At 42.6% G+C, this 20,916-nt stretch overlaps 1 protein-coding gene across 4 annotated transcripts in view; it reads right to left on the reverse strand.

Moving 5' to 3' along the window:
- Nucleotides 1-20,916, reverse strand: part of TBX4 (T-box transcription factor 4) — a 68,805-nt gene that overhangs the window by 27,245 nt on the left and 20,644 nt on the right. For all 4 annotated transcript variants that reach the window (XM_054008806.1, XM_054008808.1, XM_054008805.1 and 1 more), the window contains 2 exons: nt 8,060-8,179; nt 5,534-5,681 (listed from right to left, as the gene is read on the reverse strand). In XM_054008806.1, the coding sequence (XP_053864781.1) occupies nt 5,534-5,681; nt 8,060-8,179 (268 nt within the window). The remainder of the gene's footprint in view (nt 1-5,533; nt 5,682-8,059; nt 8,180-20,916) is intronic.

Raw genomic sequence — 20,916 nt, forward strand, 5'->3', positions numbered from 1 at the left:
CACCCAAGCAGTTCTGTTCCAAGAAATCTTGGAACAGAACGCAAGTCTCCAAACTCCTAGCCCTATGCCTCAGCCACAAGATCTTCCTTCCTACCTACACAGGTTCTTGACTAAATTAAAAAAAAAAAGTATGAATCTTCCTAATTGTTTACTCTAAACCAGCAAGGCTGAATCCACACGTCCTCAGTCACCTGCAATGAAGAGCTGCCGAGCAGCATATTTATTTGCCAACTGTTCGCCATCCAAAATAAACATTTGCAAATGCCCAAATGCAGCAAACTCCTTCCTCACCCATCTGCAAAGCTCCCAAACAAGTGCATCAGCAGCACCTTTTGACAAGCACCTCAACCCGAGACCTCCCCTGGTTGTTGAATAAATATTTCAGTGTCCAAAGAGGCAAAACACAGGTTGGAGGCTAATGGGAATAGTTAAAACATATTTAATTAACTCACTCTCTCCTTCCCCACAGACGTCTCGGGGCTCATCCACATGAGAGAGGCACACTGATTTAACTAAAGGTGCAATTTTAAATTGATTTGAACTGATGCAAACTCCTGTGCGGATACAGATTTCAGCTCAAACCAGGCTTCTTGTTTTTGGTTTAGATTAGGAGTCAGTTTAAACTAAACTGAAATAAAGCACTCAAAATTAAACAAGTCTCCCCACACAGGGGTTTTCATCAGTCTAAGTTAGATAGCGCAACTTTCTCATGCGGACAAGCCCTTAGAATGTGAATTCTTTCAGACAGGAACTGCCCCTTGTTATGCCTGGACAGCACCTAGTATACTGCGGCCGCTATTCATAATCCAAAGAATTGACAACAGCTGATAATTTACCGACTTGATTAGGAGTCTTCACCAAAAGACAGCAGTGAATGTTTTAGGGGGTCAGTTGTTCAGTCTGTTAATAGCTCATAGTCAGAATCTGACCATTTTCAGAGCATAGTCTAAGGGCCTGATCCCACAATCCCTTACTAACGCAAGTAATCGTCAGTCCTACCTCACTGAGTTCAGAGAGCGAGCTCAAGTCTGCAAAGCTTCAAAGTCTTTTTATTACAATGAATCAGTTTAACTAATTTACCTAATTAGGCCTCAGGCCTGCACACGCTTAGCTTTATGAACTCAGTGGGCCTACACCTGGATAAAGGTAAATATATGCATAAGTTATTTGCAAGATCAAGGCCTTAATCAGGTACTGAAGTGCAGAGAATCCGGGCCTGGATTTACTTACTAAGGCATTCAGTGAGGGGACTGTAAATGATTTGCCTACTCATTTAATTATTTTTAAAGAAGATACCAGATGTGTAACTGCCAAGGTAGAGCCATGTTCAAAGTAAATGAGCAGATATATACTGCACACTGAACCCCCAAAGATGGAAGTCTCCTAAACAATTATAAATGGAGGCTGGGGATGGGAGCAGGGCGGGAGCCTAACAATTTCTTTTGCTTCACAAGTGTCTGCGGTCAGCACTCCTAGACTGTGCTTGTAGGGATGCCAATTGTGGTTGGACGTATTCCTGGAGGTTTCATCACATGACATAATCTTTAATGAAAGATTAATCTGTAATTCCTGGAGTCTCCAGGACAATCCTGGAGGGTTGGCAATGCTGTGTGCTTGTGAGAGAAGTCCGTGAGCTAAGCCTGAAAAAAATCAACCCCCCAAAACTTCGCTGGGAAGTGAATAGACGGGGAGATGTAAGGACATTTTTTCAAATGATGCGTTTGCCAAAAAATGTGAATGCAGAAATGGAGTAGTTCAAAGCAGAGCTATTTTGCAGGAAGACGGCAGACGTCTGCAAGGAGGCTATGAGAGCTCTGCATGTCACAGCACGTTATAAAGGGATTACTTACACACACACACACACACACACACACACACACACACACACAAAAGCTGCAGATTAGGGCAGGGCACACTAGCCTTGTGACAGAGATTCTGCAGCAAACCGGGCCGTGCATTTAGGATCACTCACTTAACAGTTCAGTCTCCATGTGCGGAGATTGGGTGGGCTGGTATCAAACCCTGCGTTTACATACCGGGTTGGCACGAGCCGTTTCCCTTGAACTAACAGGGCCAGAGCGGGCTGCTGTTGAGGCCTCTTTCTGGGTCACTCTGTGCACCACAAAAGAAAGTGACTGCAGCGTGAGGAAACAGACCCGCAGTGGTTTTGAGGTTTTAGGAAAATCAAAGTCAAAAGAAAATGGCAGGCTCGCCTTAGGGAGCAGGAATAGAAGGCAAACAAGCAGCGTGGGTTTGATGACCTGTTTTTAGGGAGCATTACGAGATAGTTTGCGAATACTTTGAGAGCAAAGTCCTAGAAATTAAAAGCGATTATTATTAAGTTAGTAATATCTGCATAGCAGTAGTATCCCTTGACCCCAGTCAAAACTAGCACCTATGTTGTGCTAGGGACTGTACAAACACATACAAAGTCACTGCCTCTGGCCCAAAGAGCTTTTGTTCTAAAGGTTGGTCTATAACTGTACCAATTAATCTGGAATAAAGTAGGGTGTGAATTCAAAGTAGATTAACCTGATTAAGTTAATTTGGAATAAAGCACTTTTATTCTGGAATAAGAGCGCTCACACATGGAGTTAATCAGGAAGGGTTAAATCAGGAATCACTATTTTTCCTCCCTTGGTATCCTGCTGTCAATTGAATTGTCTCGTTAGACTGACCTCACACTTGGTAAGGCAACTCCCATCCTTTCATGTATTTATACCGGCTCCTGTATTTTCCACTCCATGCATCTGATGAAGTGGACTCTAGCCCACGAAAGCTTATGCCCAAATAAATTTGTTAGTCTCTAAGGTGCCACAAGAACTCCTCGTTGTTATTTCAGAATAGCTCCTGGTGTAGACAAGCCCTATGAAGTGTCAGTGAAGGTGTAATAGACGCAATGAAATATCCTGCATTGCTAGGAAAAGTCTGACTAGCCCAGTACATGGTCCTGCCTTCCTTCATATGCATATAAAAAAAATTAAAAATTTCTAAAGTACCTAAATCCTATTTTCAAAAGTGATTTAAGTTCTTAAGTGCCTAAGTCCCACTTGGATTTAGAGGCTTTTGAAAATGGGACCTAGGCACCTTTGAAAATTTTACTCCAGGCATTTTTCTTTAGCATACACTGTACTAAAATCGTAGATAAAAGGGCAGTCTTAGAGGACAGATTACATGAGGAGAGAGAGCCAAATCCTGATTGGTGTTGATCGTGATTATAGTCAATGGCACTACAACGACATACGCTAGCCGAGGATCTGACCCAGAGAATCTAAATAGAGTCCCCGTCATATTCTGAATGTGTTCTCGGAATGACAAACAAAATGTTTAATAAATGGGGAAAAAAGCAAAAAACTACCACTCAGTCTGTTAAATACAGTGTTAAAATTGCACAGTTAAAATTACAAAAAAGGGCCAGGAAAAGCAGATGCTGAATGTTCCAACAGTAACACTAGATATCCTGGGTTTTTTTATGACCGCATTGAATGTCCTGTAAGTTTTACAGTATACATTTTACAACATAAACAGTAATATATTAAGATGCACAGTTACCCGGGGGTTGGGAGAAAAAAATGGGATGTGTGCAAAGCAGTCAAGTTACTGCTGCCGCTGAGACCTTAATGTTGACATTTTCCGAAGATGAAAATTTTCGCCATGCAATCTTTAGCGTAGTTGCTTGCATTTAATTTCCATGGTGTTTTTTCCCTAAAGAAGAGAGTGTGGGGGGGGGTGTGGGGGAGGAAGCCTGCGCTTAATAATGTAAGCATTTAAATGGTTCTGATTAGTCTTTGAAGTTCACACACATTTCATTGGGGTCAGTAGGTTGGAGAAGGGGGTCAAGTTCCCAACTTTGCTTGACTGTTTTCTGTAAAGCTGGGTTATCAAGGCATCACATTGTGATGACTGGGAGCTTTGCAACATTGACATTTAGAAATGGGAAGATAGTTTAGAATTTGCATAAAGTCATCAAAGGCATCAAAAATTTTGGACAGACCCTCAAATGACCGGATCTGCACTATTTTGGGGACTTACAGCATTCTGCTTTCCCTATGTTATTGCAAAGTGGATTTGCTTATTCAGGGTTTTGTTTGTTTTAGAATTTTATTGTGTTTCTGTTGGACTTATACAATCTCCCTGTGCAGAGTGTCCCATCAGCAGCCCTTATTTCTGCTCAAGCCAGTCAGGGAGAATGTGCAAAATTTGATTTTGCAAAGAGCTTTGTTAGGTTCTGTTGAAGCCTTGTGTGCCATAGAACTGATCCAGATGCACGGTAGTCATTGGAAAGGCTGCTATTGACTTCATCGGGCTTTGGGAAAGACCCCCCAGATCAGTATGTTTAAAAATAATTTCTCTCTCCAAATGAGTTATAACTTTTGTATATTTCAGGACAAGAGCACTTGATTTTTGGGGTGGGGGCTGTCTGTTTGTTCTTTACTCACTATAGGATGCTCTGAAATGCAAAGCATTAGTATTAGCCTCTGCTCCCATTGACATTAATGGCAAAACCCTTATGGACTTAAATGGGATCAGAGTTCTGCCATGGGGCCAGGATTGAACCCTTCAGGGCAGATCCTTGTGTGATGTAGTTTGGACAATTAACACTGTGCATAGCTCATGATGGTGGAGCGATGGCATCTTACCCCAGCTGAAGATCTGACTATTAGCATATGGCTACATGCTTAGTTTGAGCAAGTCAGGCCCACTTCCCCTTCACTTTGCAATCCTATCAGCATCCCCCACACTGCCCCTCCCAACACCAGGGGTATTTCACGGAGCAGCCGGTAAAAATCATATGTTGTTATGCAAAGCCAATGCGCTGACCTGTGTTACTAAGTGCTTGAGACCACTAAAATTAGAAGAATTCTACAAATCCTAAACATCTAACCTTACTTTTTCTAGTCACTGTTGTTTATTTGTACATGTCCTTCAACTTGCAAAGTGAAAACTAGACTGGTCAGGATGCTGTATTTACTGACGCGGGCGCACACACAGCTGGCAGTCTGGAAAGGCCAGTGTTCTAAGCTATTAAACGTATTGTGGTGATAACGGTGAACTTCCCAGTCCTACATCTGCAATACACAGGAATTAAGAGTTTCCAAATAAAATACTCCATCTTTTATAGGAGTGCCCAAGCCAACTGGGAAAACAACAAGCTTATGTAACCTGTTTCTGAGTGCTCTGCATGCCCTGTGCATCAAAGGCTTTGGCTAAAACATCTGAAAACACTGACTTGAAATTTCCATAGAGAGAGTAGAAGCTGAATAGCACCACGCAGATGAATAACTGAACAAGTCACGCATGGCACTTCCAGAGGCCAATGCAACAGCACTAAAGCAGTTAGCGGGGAGTGCTGGATCTGGTATCGTTAAAACGTCTTCATTCTCAATTACATAACAGAAAAAAAGAAATGCTACTAATAATTATAAAAAAGTTAATTAATTAGAGGCCACTCCTAAGTGGAGCCCCAGAGCCAAGCCGGCTTGAAATCTGAGGAAGTTCAGACTCAGATGCAATAACGTTTCCAGAAACTTACGTGTCCGAACGGATCGAGGTGATTGTTAGTGAGCTTTAGCTTCTGAAACGACACCAGCTGCCGCATCCAGTGAGCTCCGGTGGCGGGCGAGTCCGGATGAACATATAACCGCCCAGGCATTGCGGGCTCCGCTTTCCCAGCCACCATCCTGTGAACAAGGCACTTATGGATTACATCTTCCTGGCCAATTAGTACTTCAGAACAATTCATTGCCTAACTGAACATGGTAACCATCTTACAAATCGTGAGCTACTATCTGTATTCTAAGATGGATTTGGCCCGGACAGATTGGCCTGGTGGAGAAACACAAGAAGTCTAGGATGATGCTGCTGCTTCATGGATCTGGGAAGGATGAAGCAAAAAGAGGGGCAAGGAACACAGGCCTCTTTTCTCGTTTTTGCAGTTCTCATTGCCTGGGCAGGGTTTTCCCTGGACACATAATATTGTATGAGTGAGTACATGGCAGCTGTATGAGAACTGGCTATGGGCAAGTCCTGTCTTTGCCACTCAGAGGTCCCTGAGCATGGGGGAAACCGTATGGCTCCACTGTGCAGAGGCAGGATCCAACATCACTCTGGGGGGACTCCCTTCAGCCTTGGGAGAAGGAAGGCATTTGGGGAAAGTGCAGGGGGCAAGCCCAGGGCTGGATCCAGGTAGCAGGGCTGCAAGAAGACCAGAGGCTACTGTAGCTCCTAAGGCTGCAATGCCAGGTTGGTAGAAGCTCTTGGGAAGTGACTCCTTCCCCACCAGCTCCTGTGGAAGCCCAGTTCTCAGGCTGCAGCTGGGACACGGATTTGTCCTCACATTCCCCCCGCCAGCCACCTTTGTTCACACGTCAAAAGCTTGGTTAGTTTTCATGGATTTAATGCTCTAATACAGCATGTGACAGTAACTCTCCCCTTACTGTGTATTGTTCTTATGCTATAAAACATCAGTAAAAGCAGTATTACCAAAAACAGCAGAGCCTTTCCAACAGCAGTAAAACATGGAAAGGGAAAACAGTTCTAGTGATTGGCCAAAGTTAAATTAAAAGAGTTAACATCATCTAGGACTTAATGGCTAAAGCAAAGAATTTGCCCTGGGTTGCGTAAGGTTCCCAGTGAATACGACTCCCATCCTACAAGGACTCCAGAAACAAGCATTAGCTCAAAAGACAATTAAAAAATGAGAACAATGCCCTAAAATGTGCGTGTAGATTACATTTGTATGGGATCTCACTCCCTTCAAAGTCAATGGGAGTTTTGCCATTGACTTAGAAACAACGTCGACAATTAGTGGAACAGATGAAGCTCCAGACAAAGAAAGCAGGAGGATTCTGGGAAAGGCACGGCATATTTTCAGCAAGGAGAGATTTTCAGGTGACAAGATGCATGAGACTCCCATGGGCAGGAAAGTAAATATTAAACCTGGCTTCATGCTGAGTGATCTTGCTGTCATTGAGAGAGGGCGAGAGGAGAGACAAAGGGGAAAAAATCTGGAGAATAAAGTGGGGGTGGGGTGGGGAGGAGAATAAAAATGGCTCCAGAACTGGGCTACATTGGACTGACCAATTCCACTTGTCCTCCCTCTTTCTGAGACCACAAAGAAGTCCCATATTTTAGCTATCCAACCTCTAGGGGCTGTGACTTTCAATCTGGGATAGGCCTCAATTCCTACGGGTCCCTACTACCACAAGAACTGCAAGATCCCTACCGCTCCTGTGTTTCCAAAATGGCAACAGGAAAGGAGAGTGGGCACTTCAAAAACTCTCTGGTGGTGCTGGGTTTATTATTAATTTTTTTATTTTAAAGCACATATATTTCATTTCCAACAGACACTGACATCTCGGGAGGGACAACAAGTATTTTTGCTCAAAGACGTAAATCCAAGATGGCCACCATCAACAGCTCTTCTGAGACTATATGCAGGTGAGGCCAAGAAAAGGCGCACCCGTTTGGATAAATGAGGAAGATTCATCTGGTCTGCCCACAGATCTTCACCTGGTGGCTTTGTGGCTCTTTCCCACAGAACAAATATAATTAGAGAAGAAATAGTCAACACTCAACCCACTGCAAATCTAAGGCCTCATAGATACATATTTTTTTAAGGCCAGAAGGGACAATTACATCGTCTAGTCTAAACTGTATATCACAGGCCATAGAATTTCATGCAGTTACCCCTGGATTGGCCCCAAACTTGTGTCTGACTAAAGCATGTCCTCTAGAAAGGCATCCAGGCTTAATTTGAAAACATCAAGTGATGGAGACTCCCCTATTTCCCTTAGTAGTTTGTTCGCTGGTTAATTGCCCGCGCTATTAAAAAAACTTGTAGTTTGTTTCTAATTTGAATTTGTCTGGCTTTAACTTCCAGCCATTGATTCTTGTTCTGCCTTTCATGGCTAGATTAAAGAGCACTTTGGTATCTGGTATTTTCTCCCCATGAAGGTCCTTATTGACCATCTCCTCAGTGCTTATTGCAAACAGTGGACACAGATATGAATACCTCTCTTTTGATAACCCAAGGAAAAAAAACCAAATAGTCTCTTACCATTTGTTGTCACAAAATTTGTATCGGTGATCATCAGCTGGGACAATGTCAATCAACAAGATGTACTTGGTCTTGGGGTTCATCCCGGTTACCTTAATTTTGTAGCTCGGAAACATCCTCCTTATGAAAAGCAAAGGGTTAATACATTAGCACATAACTTAACACATAGTACAAACTAACAGAACAGCAGAGAGGAGCCCCAAAAGGAGGTTCCACTGAAAGTCTAAAGTGAAATTCACCCAAAGACTATGTACCACTTAAGTGTCACTTAAGGCATTTGAATTACATTCATCCCTGTGGAGAGCTAACACAAGGTCTGTGCGCCACTTAAGTTCCCCTTCCGCATAACAGAGCAAAAGTGGGACTTACATGGGGTGCAGGCCTTGCATTGACCATTTTCAGAATTTAATCCCCAACGCATGCTCAGAGAAGTGAGCAGGCCCTTATTAATTGGTGCACTGGGCCTTGTACAGGCTCTCTGCCTGAAGGTGATTTTCACCCTAAAAATCTGGGGTACTAGCTGATTTGATTTTAAAAGCTACTCAAGTTCATCAGGGAATGACTCTGGTTGGCTTAGTGCCTTCCAGAGGGCACACAAAGCACGACTGCTGACAACGACTATGGGTCTGAAAGAGGCAAAGGAACTATCTAAGGATATGTCTATACTACCCGGCGGATAGCGATCGAGCCAGCTGGGATCAATTTATCGTGTCTCGTCTAGACATGATAAATGGACCCCCAAGCACCCTCCCGTCGACTCCTGTACTCTACCGGCACGAGAGGCACAGGCGGAGTCGACGGGGGAGTGGCAGCAGTCGACTCACCGCAGTGAAGACATCGTGGTGAGTAGATCCAAGTACATCGACTTCAGCTACTTTACACACACAGTTCCCCCGGCAGTGAATTTTTATCAGAAATTATGAACATCCAATCTTTAGACAGCGAGATTGTGTTTGTGCAGCACCTAGCACAGTGGGGGCATGTTCCACGACAGGGGCTCCTAGGTGCTAGGGTAATACAAATAATAAACAACAATACTATGGTGAAAAACCCTTACACGACATGGCAGGGGGAAAAAAGCGTTACTAATCGATATTGACCCAACATGGAGCCCTGCCTCAGAGACCCCTCAGAGAGTTTTCTCTCTCCAACGGAGGGGGCAGATTAAGGGTCAAAGTCTATGCTGATGTAAACAGACGCTGCTCGATTGACTTTCCTGTGCATTAATCGAATGCTGCAAATACTGGTTAAGAATGGAGTGTCTGACTCAAATTCTCTGCGAGGGTCAGTTGGCGCTGTGCTGTTGTAGCCAGTGGAGTTGTGCCAATTTACACAAGCAGAAAAATCTCACCCTAAGATGTTACATTACTGAGCAGTAGTTGCAGCGTGAAACCAAGCAACAGCTAGATGTGACAGGGAAATTAATTCATACAGTCACAGCGTAGGAGCTTGCAACCCTTGCTGGTGAGGGTAACTTTGATCCACGTGATTACTTCCATTGGTTTCCATGGGACTAAATACCAAGTAAGCAGTAAGGGGTTGCAGGACCATGCATCTTCAATCTTATGAGTAACTTTTCGGTTGGCTCCATATTACCAAGCCTCTCCTCATCCAATAAAAACAAGTTGCTTGCGCAAACTGGCTCATCACGGTCTTTAAGCAAGAAGATGGAACAATGCAATACATCAACATGCCGGGACGGCTCATTTGCACTAGCAAAAAAACTGGGCAGAGTGGATGAAAATGTCTATATCCTGAGGCAGCATCGTCACAACCAGTGTTAGCAACAACGGGCCAAATCCTGACGTCATTACTCTGTCAAAATACCTAGCAATTTAAATGAGAGTTTAGTCTGGATTAATAGCTTGGCCCAGCATAGAGAACCCTCCCCTACCCTCGGATAGACCCAGTATTTTAAATTCTCTTTTCTCCCCCTTTTCTCTTTTTAATGAGCAAGTTTCTTCAGGCCAATAAAAGGGATCGCTGTATTTGTGGCTAAGGAAAGTGCTAGGGACAGCTGAACAATCTGGGCCTGTGAGATGAGCGGTAGTTGCTGTCTGCGCCACCATTTTGTAAGTGCTCCGGGAGAAGGCAACAAAATGGGCCCTGTTAGGATTCATTTGAATTGACTCTTTTAACACCATGCATAAATTCCAGATATTTATTATGTATTTAGCTGGGACTAACCAGGGGTGGTTTACCAATGTCCATATTTGATTTTCATTCATAAACGGTGCACTCCTCTTAACCTTGTCCTCACACAGGTAAGCACCAGTATAAATACAGTAGGACATTTCAGGTTGTGAATACACAGCCCAATTCACACGGTAAAAAAATTACACAAGGAATCCAAACCGAAGGCCAAGATTTTTTTTTTTTTAAATTAGGTCTTAAAATTGCACTTAAAAATGAAATGAAAGAGAAAGTAGACTTTAAGAAGAAATTAGAAAATAGGATTTTGGATAGTTATTGAGATATACCAGTAAAGGATTCTATAGACATCGGGGTTGTTTTTTTAATAACCTGTAGCTTCTGAAGTTTCCCCCCCCCCAATCATTTCACATAGTGAACTACATCCAAGCTGCTAAAGTAGCCAGACTAATCTACTGTAAATGTTAAGTGCTTTTTTAATGGCATTTAAAATTAAGCTTCAGCATATGGAGTTCATATAGCGTAGACATGCTTGAGTTTATAATGTTCTTTAGTATAGCCCTCTAAAATAAATACAAAGAGGCGAAGTACTACTATAATATACACAGCTGAAATTCCTGAAGGATAACAAATGAGAACTCACATCTGATTGAAGGTGTTGCTTAACTTGCAAACCGTTCAGTATCTAGCAGTGGTAGCATTACACTTAGCAAGTCAACAGATTGAGAGACAGTGGCATCTGCCAACTCTCGGCATTTGTTTCCAGGAAAGCCTTGAGTATCAGTTTTTAATTCTGGCCCTGCATGGACATTTCATCATTATTATTAGCTGCTGCATTTTGGCATTAAAAAAAATATGCGACTAACATACTATCCAGGGACGTGTCACTTTAATTTTCTTAATGAAAACATATTTCTCAACCCCTTGGCAAAGTCTAGTTTAGTAAATATCTCTGTGCAATAGGCTACAAACATGGGTCATGTGTTTCTGGTGACGATGCACAACAAATTGGGGAGCTGGGCCCAAAAATGCAATCAGTGTTTTGATTCAAGAGTTAAAGAGAGAGTGTATTAGTGCTGTGTAGTGTTGCCCAGGCTCTTATCTGGATGGTCAAACAGAGAAAACGAAGGGGAAGCACATCTCCAGGGCTGTGTGTGGAGCACGCACTCTTACAGTGAGGCTATGTAGTCCACTAGCAAGTCCTGGTAAGCGTCCAAAAGTCTGCATGCATAGCCTGCCCTCAGGAGAATTTCTGTCCAGCGAGATTTGGCTGAGGGCTTGATCCTGCAAACAGTTTCTGCTGAACGCCGAGCTTATTACTGACCTGTAGCAAGTCTGGCTCTCTCGAGAGATTCTTTTTTGGAACTCTTTCATTTTGCCTGGGCCTGGAATCCCTCTCTGTACATTACTTTCAGTTCCTGTCCCATCTGAAACCAGGAGCTGCTCAACGGGTACATGGAGTACATAGATACACACATTGTGTGTACACACACACACACACACACACACACTCCTGATCACACTTTTCCCAACTGCTGAAAAAGGCTCAGGCTGGAGTTGGTTTGAGATCTGGATGAAGATCCAGACCGATTATTATTTTAACCCATACTGGCCCCCTCAGTCACGCTGTATTTCAAACTCAGGAAGTGCTTCATAGTTTGAAAATCATTTACAAACAGGAGCCCAATGTGGCAGTGCATATACAGGATCCTTGACTTCATTGGGAACTCTGCCTAGCTCAGACTGCAGATGAGATGCAGCACTTAATCCTCAAGAACACCTTCGTTGAAGGTGGAGGTAAAAGTAGTTCTATTCCTGCTTATTATGCTAGGTGCCCTAGCTCTGGGCCATGAACGCATTGTTGATGCACTGAAAATACCTCATTTACTACCCCCACAGATGACTACGAGGACCCCATTGTCACTTAAAAATCTACTGTCCCTTTTCCACGCAACCACCGAATGCCCCTCTGCACAATGTCCACGAAGACAACAAGGTGGGGCCAGCCATGAAGATGTGTCAGAGATCAGCCATGACAAATAGCATGTACCACCATGGAAACCACGGAGCCCAGGCAGGAAACATAGCAGAAAGTTAGTGCTGCTTTAAGCAGCTTTCCCCTGCCCGTGAACTCCCTGACCACCCTGGGAGGAGTCAGAGTCTAACCGTAGTCTGGGAAGCCTGTAGTGGGGCTACAGGAATGAAGTAGGAGACTCCTTTCATGCATCTAGCTCTCTAGGGATGGGTTCTGGCTTTCTCACGGGTCTCTCAGCCCTGCTCCCTTCCCACACTGCATCCCCTCCTGTCCGGTGGGTAGGCGAAGGAAGAGCAGTAGAGAAAGCCAATCCCCTACACCAAGACCTTGTGCTATAGGAGTCATGGGTTTCTTGGCCTAATTTGTTCCCCTTTATACTTTTTAAAGAAAGCAAAAACACACAATGTGTGTAACCCACTAGTCAATGTTTGCTATGCATCTCCCTTTGTTTAGGCTCCACAGAGGACACGGATCTGTTACAGCCCCTAACTACAAAACATGGCTTTTTAGCTCAAGCTATAAAGACTCATATGTTTAGCTCTGGATGTCCCCAGTTCAAGTTCTGCTGTGGCCGCCAGAATGACAGCCAACACAAAAGCACATACTGGCCTCTCCATCCCTCCAAAACTCCCCTGGTCTATGAATGGATTTTAAAGGCACATCCCTATTTTCTTCCCCAAATTTTGCAGTTTTGACAGATGTGCAGAAGCTCCTGCTTTGTAAGGACTGTTGCTCTCACTAGAGCTTAGTGGTGAAGAATTAAAGTTATTTTTATGTTTACATAACATGGGCACCCTCCATGGAAAAGATCAAGAAAGAGGAACGGTCATAATGTTCTTCCTTATCCCTGGGGGAGTCCAGCACCTTATGTTAAAATACTGTCTTTTTTATCTCAATTGCCATCAAGTCATCTGCAGATCGATGTTCTTTGGGGAGGCCTGCGGATAGCAAAAAATAGAATGTGCATTGCTTTGGGGAGTTGAATATGGGGGGGGGGCACAAAACCCACATGAAAAGGTTGGCAGGGCAATAGTACGGCCCCAGCTAAATTCTTCCCTGTGCCGTTCTACAGATGAAATGTAACAAAAACAGTCAGAGCAAGAAAAATAAGCAAGCAGCACAATTCTGTAGCCCTCGCAAGCTTCAGAGCTGACGTGCTAGTGAATTATGTGCTCTGATAATGAAGCAGCCTTTGCTTAGCTAGTTTGTGCTATGCACGTTTTATCTCTACATGATATTCACAAATTGTTTTCAAATGAGCTGTTAGAATAAGCGTCCTTTGTTTATTTATTTATTCTTTTACAGTCCAATTCCTTTTACTAGGCAGCAGTTACTGACGTGGAGCCAAAACTTCTGATGTTCATACAAACTTTAATTGGTGTTTAATTGTGTGGTTGGTTGGTTATGCAGCAGAATGATGAGAGAGAGACAGACAGACAGATTCATTCCTCTAAGGCAGGACGTTCCACCCTTTAAGGCAGCTGTACAAGTTTAAAAGTTTGGTGGTACAAAATTTTATACTTTGTCTTTATTGTCCAGGTATCTAAAAGGGTGTCATAAGGAGGAGGGAGAAAACTTGTTCACCTTAGCCTCTAAGGATAGAACAAGAAGCAATGGGCTTAAACTGCAGCAAGGGAGGTCCAGGTTGGACATTAGGAAAAAGTTCCTAACTGTCGGGGTGGTTAAACACTGGAATAAATTGCCTAGGGAGGTTGTGGAATCTCCATCTCTGGAGATATTTAAGAGTAGGTTAGATAAATGTCTATCAGGGATGGTCTAGACAGTATTTGGTCCTGCCATACGGGCAGGGGACTGGACTCGATGACCTCTCGAGGTCCCTTCCAGTCCTAGAATCTATGATCCCGGCATCTACTCAGCTGTGCGTGGCCTAACCCAAAAGGATACTTGTTTGGAAGATGGGGGTTTGGGGCAGTGCAAATTCCTTTTTGAGACTGGAAAGTACGGACGTTAAAAATGGGAGGTGCACCGTTGCAACACCCCAGCATCCAGTAGTATCTTATTGGCGAGGTAGAAAAGAGGAACCTTGCGTGCCAGTCGCAAAAGCCTAAAGCACCAGTATTGGTACAAGAACTAGTAGTTTGGAAACACTGATGTGAGGCTTGGCTGTCCTTTGCCTACTTGCTCCTGATGCTAGACATGTCAAGAAGCTGCATGTGTCTCTCTGCCAGGGACTCCAGATGATGGTTTGGTCTGGACCAGATCACAAAGCGGCTTCTATACCTCCCTCCATTCTTAATGACCTTTTTACCCACTAAGAGGCTTGATCTAGCCTTCCTTTTCAGGGCAGTGTGTGCCACCTCAGTGAAGCTGCTAATCTGCTCTTGAACAAAGATGTCCTACTTTTCTAACCCCCTGCGGTGGCATGGTGAACAGGAAGGTATAGTACACTTAGGGAGTGCCGTTACCTCTCACCCCCTTTGAGAAGATTGAATGGAAGCAAAAGACCTTAATCCTGCAGCTGAAGTCTAACCCTAACTGCGTGATGTTCTGGTAGCACCACATTCTTCTTTGCAGTTTTGGAAGGAACTAATTTATTCACCAAGGGCCTGATCCAAAGCCCACTGAAATTAATGGGAGTCTTACACCATTGACTCCACTGGGGTTTGGATTAGGCCCTACCAACATTAGAGGTTGGTTCACAAGACAGCCCAGTTGCCATTAAACATTTAAATCAGTCTTTGCATTTGGATAAAATGTTCAAAAGCACCTAAGTGATTTAGAGGCCTAAGTGCCATTTTCAAAAGGATTCTCACTAAGATTTAGGAGCCTAAAGTGCCAGATTTTCAAATGTATTTAAGCCAGATGGGTACCTAATGGGGTCTTCAAAAGCACCTATGCAGGAAAAGCACCCAACTCCCATTGATGGGAAAATCTGGCCCCACATGCCTTTTGAAAAATAGGACTTAGGCGCTTGTGAAAATTTTATACTTTGTCTTTATTGTCCAGAAGACAAACTAATGGTGAGTAGATACTTGAAGAACCAAATTCTTCTTTAAAACGATCTTTCCTTATTCTTCTATTCCCCCCCCCTTGTGACAAATATTTCTCATATCAACATAAAACATCTTTAAAAATGTTTTCCAGGGGTAAATTAATACAAATTTGGTCATGTCAACTATTTCTTTAAGCTTTTTTTTAATGGCATTTCCTTTTTGATAGATTCTTGCTTTCAGAAAATACTTTGAAGAGATCAAAGACTTTTTCAACAGGGTCCCATTTTCCCAGTGAATCCTAACCCTCCAGTCCCTTATTTCTCTTATCACCCACGCCACTCCGCTATGACGCTCTGTATACAAAGTAAGAGCAGTTAGCTTTGAAGTGCTGGATTAGCCCATGCCAGATCCTTGCCTCAGAATAACAAACAATACAGGTTCAACAGGAGTTCTCATCAGTAGTTCATTTTTCAGCCCCAAATTCACTGTCACTAACACAAGCAACATTGAACTCACAGTCTATGGACAGATAGGAGAGATTTATCTGGTGGCAGGACCATGACCCAAAGATGAGGGGGTCAGACAGTTAGGGAATTTTTCTAGTTTGGCAAAGGGAGGTTATATTTAAATTTTTCTGGCTAACATCTAAGTTTTAAATAAAACATTGTTTCTCACATGCTTGAGAACTTGGTTAACTATACAGTTGCTTTGATGATCTAGTATCATTTTCTCTTCTTGCCCCAAAGCAAATTAAAACCTAGACAAACTTCTTGCAAGAAGATGCTTTACCTCCAGTTTGATTTCCCCCCATGAAAGCTTAAACGCTTACAGCATTCCTTTAGAAAGGTCCAAACCATATCAGAGGATGAAGGAGCTAAAATTAGATTCAGTTTACTGAAGCATAAATAGCAAAGTACAAAGGTATCAAAGAAATTGCACAAGCATGAGGGAAGTTAACAACTCTGTGCTGGTTCCTAATGATTTTAACTGTTCTTCTGAAGAAAGCCAACTTTCTCCTTGGTAGAACTCCATTAGTGTTACACCCTCTGTAGGAGCCATTAGAAGGAGGGAAAATGGATCTGGTCCATAATGTTGACTACTCTGACTGCTTACAGTATTTGATTTAGTTCCTCAACATGGATTGGATCCAGCAGGACAGGATCTGAAGCTTCTGTGCCCTTCAAGGCAAACACGCAGTCCAGGTACTGGAGACCTGCCCTGCTAGGGATTATTAGCATGAGAACAACAAGGTGTCCGGTGGCACCTTAAAGACTAAGGGATTTATTCGGGCATAAGCTTTCGTGGGTAAAAAACCCACTTCTTCAGATGCATTCAGCCCCAAATTCGTTGTCACTAACACAAGCAACATTGAACTCACAGTCTATGGACAGAAGTGGGGTTTTTTACCCACGAAAGCTTATGCCCAAATAAATCTGTTAGTCTTTAAGGTGCCATCAGACTCCTTGTTGTTTTTGTGGATACAGACTAACACGGCTACCCCCGGATACTATTAGCATGAGAGTTATCTAAAAGTGAACTGAAAATGCTTTGGAAACACATTTAACTATTAATATCCCAAATCATTAACAGAAAATAAAGGGAGACTTTAAAAAAAAAAAATACTGTCCTTCACTTCCCTGACTTGTTCCAAGTTCAAGAAACTGTATGTTCCCTGCTGGAGTTGACGACATCTCTAGCAAGAGAGCCAAAAGCGAACGGATCCTGCTTTCTTTCCCACCGATTTCACTGGGAGCAAGATCTTACCTGCAAAGTGTATTCACAGAACCCTGAATTTACGGCTCGGTAGGTCAGACATTCTTTGAATTACTAATTTATTTCCAAGTTCTAAACGGATGGTTCCCATTCCATACCTGATCTGGTTTGCTTTTTCAAATGTAAAGCTTTGGGCTGAACTTTTCAAGACTGCCCGAAGTGATTCTGGGGACACAATTCCCTTTCGTTTTAATGGGAACCGGGCATCCATATCTCCTAGCTGAAAATCTTAACCTGGCAGGGCTTGTCTATACAAGACAAAATTTCACCAGCTTAATCTAAGGTGTGAATTTAAACCAATTTAGTTAAACTGGTGCAAACCCTTATGACCTTAAACCAGGGGAATTTCAATTTACCTTAAATTGATTGTGAACATGTTTAAGCTAAACTGAAATAAGCCATTCTTAAACCAAAATCTAAAAATCACAGAGGTTTGCAAAGTTTCCATGTATGCTGGGGTGAAAGTTGTTCTGTGCACTATGTTGTAAGAAGGTTCTTAGAGGAGCTTAAAACAACAGCCATCAATCCCCATGCAGTTTTTAAGAGATGTTACAGTAAAGATTGAGGCTGGCTCTGTATCCATTTATACACGGTGTTGTGCTCTGAACCCCACTCCATAGTTACAAACCCACTATCATCATCATCTGGATGTTCGTTACTGTAGAGAAATTGACATATTAATTTAGAGTCAGGTCTCCACAGGAAGGGGGTCAGCTGCTCTGTGGATTGGCATTCCCTGCTAATTAGCAATAAACCTGTCTTCACACTGCCTGTGGAGTGATGGCGTGCCCATTCACCTGGGTCATGGAATGGTACCGGGTAGGAACTGTAAAAATCGGCGCCTCAGAGGGATAAAAAGCCCTAAAATTAGAGGACAGACAGCTCTGGAAAAGGGTGAAAGGGGAGAAGAAATCCTGAAACCAATGGGACTACTCACATGAGTAAAGACTACTTGAATGAATGAGAGTTCGGAGGGTCAGGCCCACTGGAGAATTGAGACAGATTTGAACCACAAAGTTAGCTACAACTACAGGACTTGCCTAATTTGGGACAGAGCACGGGGACAGAAAAGAAAAGCAGCTTATAATGAAGTTGTACAATTTGCTTTGGGTATAAATTGCTCCATCATATTAAATTTGTGACTATTACATGCCTTAAATACAAACAAAAGCGGGCAAGTGCCCTTAGTGAGGAGTGTATTAATCTGCAGCACGCTTTAAAAATGTACCTACTGTGATACATACTGGAGAGCGAGTATATATATAAGGAAGAGGAACACGAACACACACACACAAACACACACACACACACACCTTTATTTTCAAGGCAACTATGGCTTGGGGATTATCTTTCTGTCGGGAAAAGTGCTTTTATCTTTCTGAAAAATTGTATTGTATGGATACATCTGAACATCTAAAGCTATCACCTGGCTTATTACACACACAATAATAGACCATAATGCTGCAAAAAAACCCACTCCACATCCCCTTTGACTTCCCTAGGTCTCCGTGCAAGTCCAGTGTTCCACTTAGGTGCTCCTCTTTGCAAGATCAGGACTGAAGTGAAAGTCATTGAAGGCAGTGGGGTTGTATGTATGTAAGGGCAGCATTTGACCCACCAGGTAGTCAAATATACTAATTTTACATTGAATAAAATGCAAATCTTGATTTTTTTTGCATAAAAAAAGGATAATGAATTTTACTTTAAATTCCTGCCATTTCTTTAAGACTAATCCTGCATTTGTGCACACCCAATGCCTGGGAATTGCAAGTGTGCAAGGAATGCAGGGCTGGCTTCTTAATTGTTGTGTTATGTTTAATGTGTTCCTTTAAAGACAATACAAATTAAGTAGAAGAACAAACCTTTTTTAAAAAAAAAGAGACATGACAAAGGTATTGATTTGCATACCCTGCATTGCAAACAGGACATGAAAAGTTGTGGCATTTTATATACAAAGAAGGCGAATGGTTTTGCACAAAGTTCAGGAAACTTTGCTAGCAAACTTTTTATCTTTTGATGATCCTTTTAATATAAAATAGTTTTTTTCCCCTCCCACAATGAAAGAGTCAAACATTAAAAAGATAGTGAGTACATTTTAAAGATGTTTCCACTTTATAAATCAAGCTTTCTTGGCAAGAACATCATTCCTATTTCAGTACTGAGCTTGCTGTGTTCTCCAAACGTCTCCTACAGATCAGTCCTAAGAGGGAGTAATAATCCCCCAAAGTAATTCTTAGTCCTAAATTCCTGGTAATTTATAGTTGACTTGGTCTGTGGAGTTCTACAGATTGACAACAAATGAAATAAACACACTCCTCTTGAGTTATTGGTGTCTGGATTATAATTAAAGAAAGCCTATTTTACACCAGCACCCTAGAACTAGATCTCCCATTATCTTATTATTTTACCCGCTTTTGAAATAACTAGTCATTAAAGTTACATTTGCAATTTAGAATTTAAAAAACAGACACTTTTTTCCTTCTCTTTTTTGCCTTTTGAAATTAAATAATTAGACAGTTAAGTGACCTGATCCTTAAGTTGAGTGCACATGGGTGCATCCCTGAGCCTGCTTAGAACCCCCTCTCTTTGCGCGCACACGCACACACACACACACACACACACAGTGTCTGTTGCAGGATCAGGACCATATTTTGTGTCTGCACTCAACTGTTTCTATATTATTTTCAGACAGAATGAGAGCCTGGTATGAGGCCCCTTGAAACAACAGAGTCTGTATCATCTTTTTAAAATTGGGTCATTGGGGGTGGGTGGGATTATTATTACTATGCATTTAAACAGTTTGGGTGAAATACGATTTTCAATAAGAATTGAACCAAAGTCTACTCTTGTGCTGCTGGATGGTTCTGTTTCTAGAAGGTTTTGCACACGGATCAGTTTTGAACGGTGCGTCTAAATCAGACTTATCGTCACGTGGCTTAATTTGGTTGTTTAGCTGTTGTAAGACTAGCTCTTTTATTAATTGTTACAGGTATTTTTATTTTCAGTGCTGGTGAGAACTGTTGGAGAAACAGGCCTAGAGGAGACTGACTGCCACTCTTACTGCAGAACAGGCACAAGAGCTGTTAGAGGAAGCTCACACACACACACACCCTGTCTCCCTTCTTACATGCCTCATCCTTGACATGGATCAATGGGCGCATTACACTTCGGTGTATTAGATAGATGTCAAGTAACGAGGCCCGTTCAGTCTTTGGCCTCACTGCTGAGAATTAAAGTTGCCGTTTGGGATGAAGTTGATTGTAACTCTCCACTCAGAACAGAAGTGAAACTACCCACTTATTTCATATGGCTTGTTAATGAATCACTACTGACTTAGGCCCTGATTCAGGCTGAGAGCTAAATTCTCTGCTGGCATAAATTGGCAGCTTTCCATTGACTCTGATGGAGCTGCACTGATTTTCACCTGCAGAGAATTTGGCCCTGGTCTTCTAGAAGCGAAAGGCTCCACATCCCCGGGACAATTACCAGAGCCACCCTGTCCCCTCTGAGCAGCTGTGAAGCATGAATATGATTTCACTGGGAGTTTTAAGCCCCCAAAGAATGCAGGACTGGGTCCTGGCCATATGGATTTGTTTAAACAATCTAAGTTAAGACTGACACGGAGATAACCTACACATTTGGGATGTTGAGTTTCTAGAATTTGGTCAAATTTCTCTCTCCGTTTACAGGCCCCGTATTTGCAGTCCTGATCCTTCAGCCATTTCTAATGTGAGTAGCAACCCCGTTGAAATTAATAGGAGTATGAATGTGAATAAAGGCTTCAAGATCCGGCCCCAAGACTTTATATAGCAAATTACAATCCCATGGGGGATCTTATCTCCATAAGGACTGCAGGATCGGGTCATAGAGCTGACCCACTGTACATGTGGCAGCTTCTTTAAAGTGATTTACAAACGCGGTTTCACCTCGTCTCTCTGGTGGGA

This window comes from Malaclemys terrapin, chromosome 18, assembly GCF_027887155.1.
Source record: "Malaclemys terrapin pileata isolate rMalTer1 chromosome 18, rMalTer1.hap1, whole genome shotgun sequence".
In the NCBI taxonomy this organism is placed as follows: domain Eukaryota; kingdom Metazoa; phylum Chordata; order Testudines; family Emydidae; genus Malaclemys; species Malaclemys terrapin.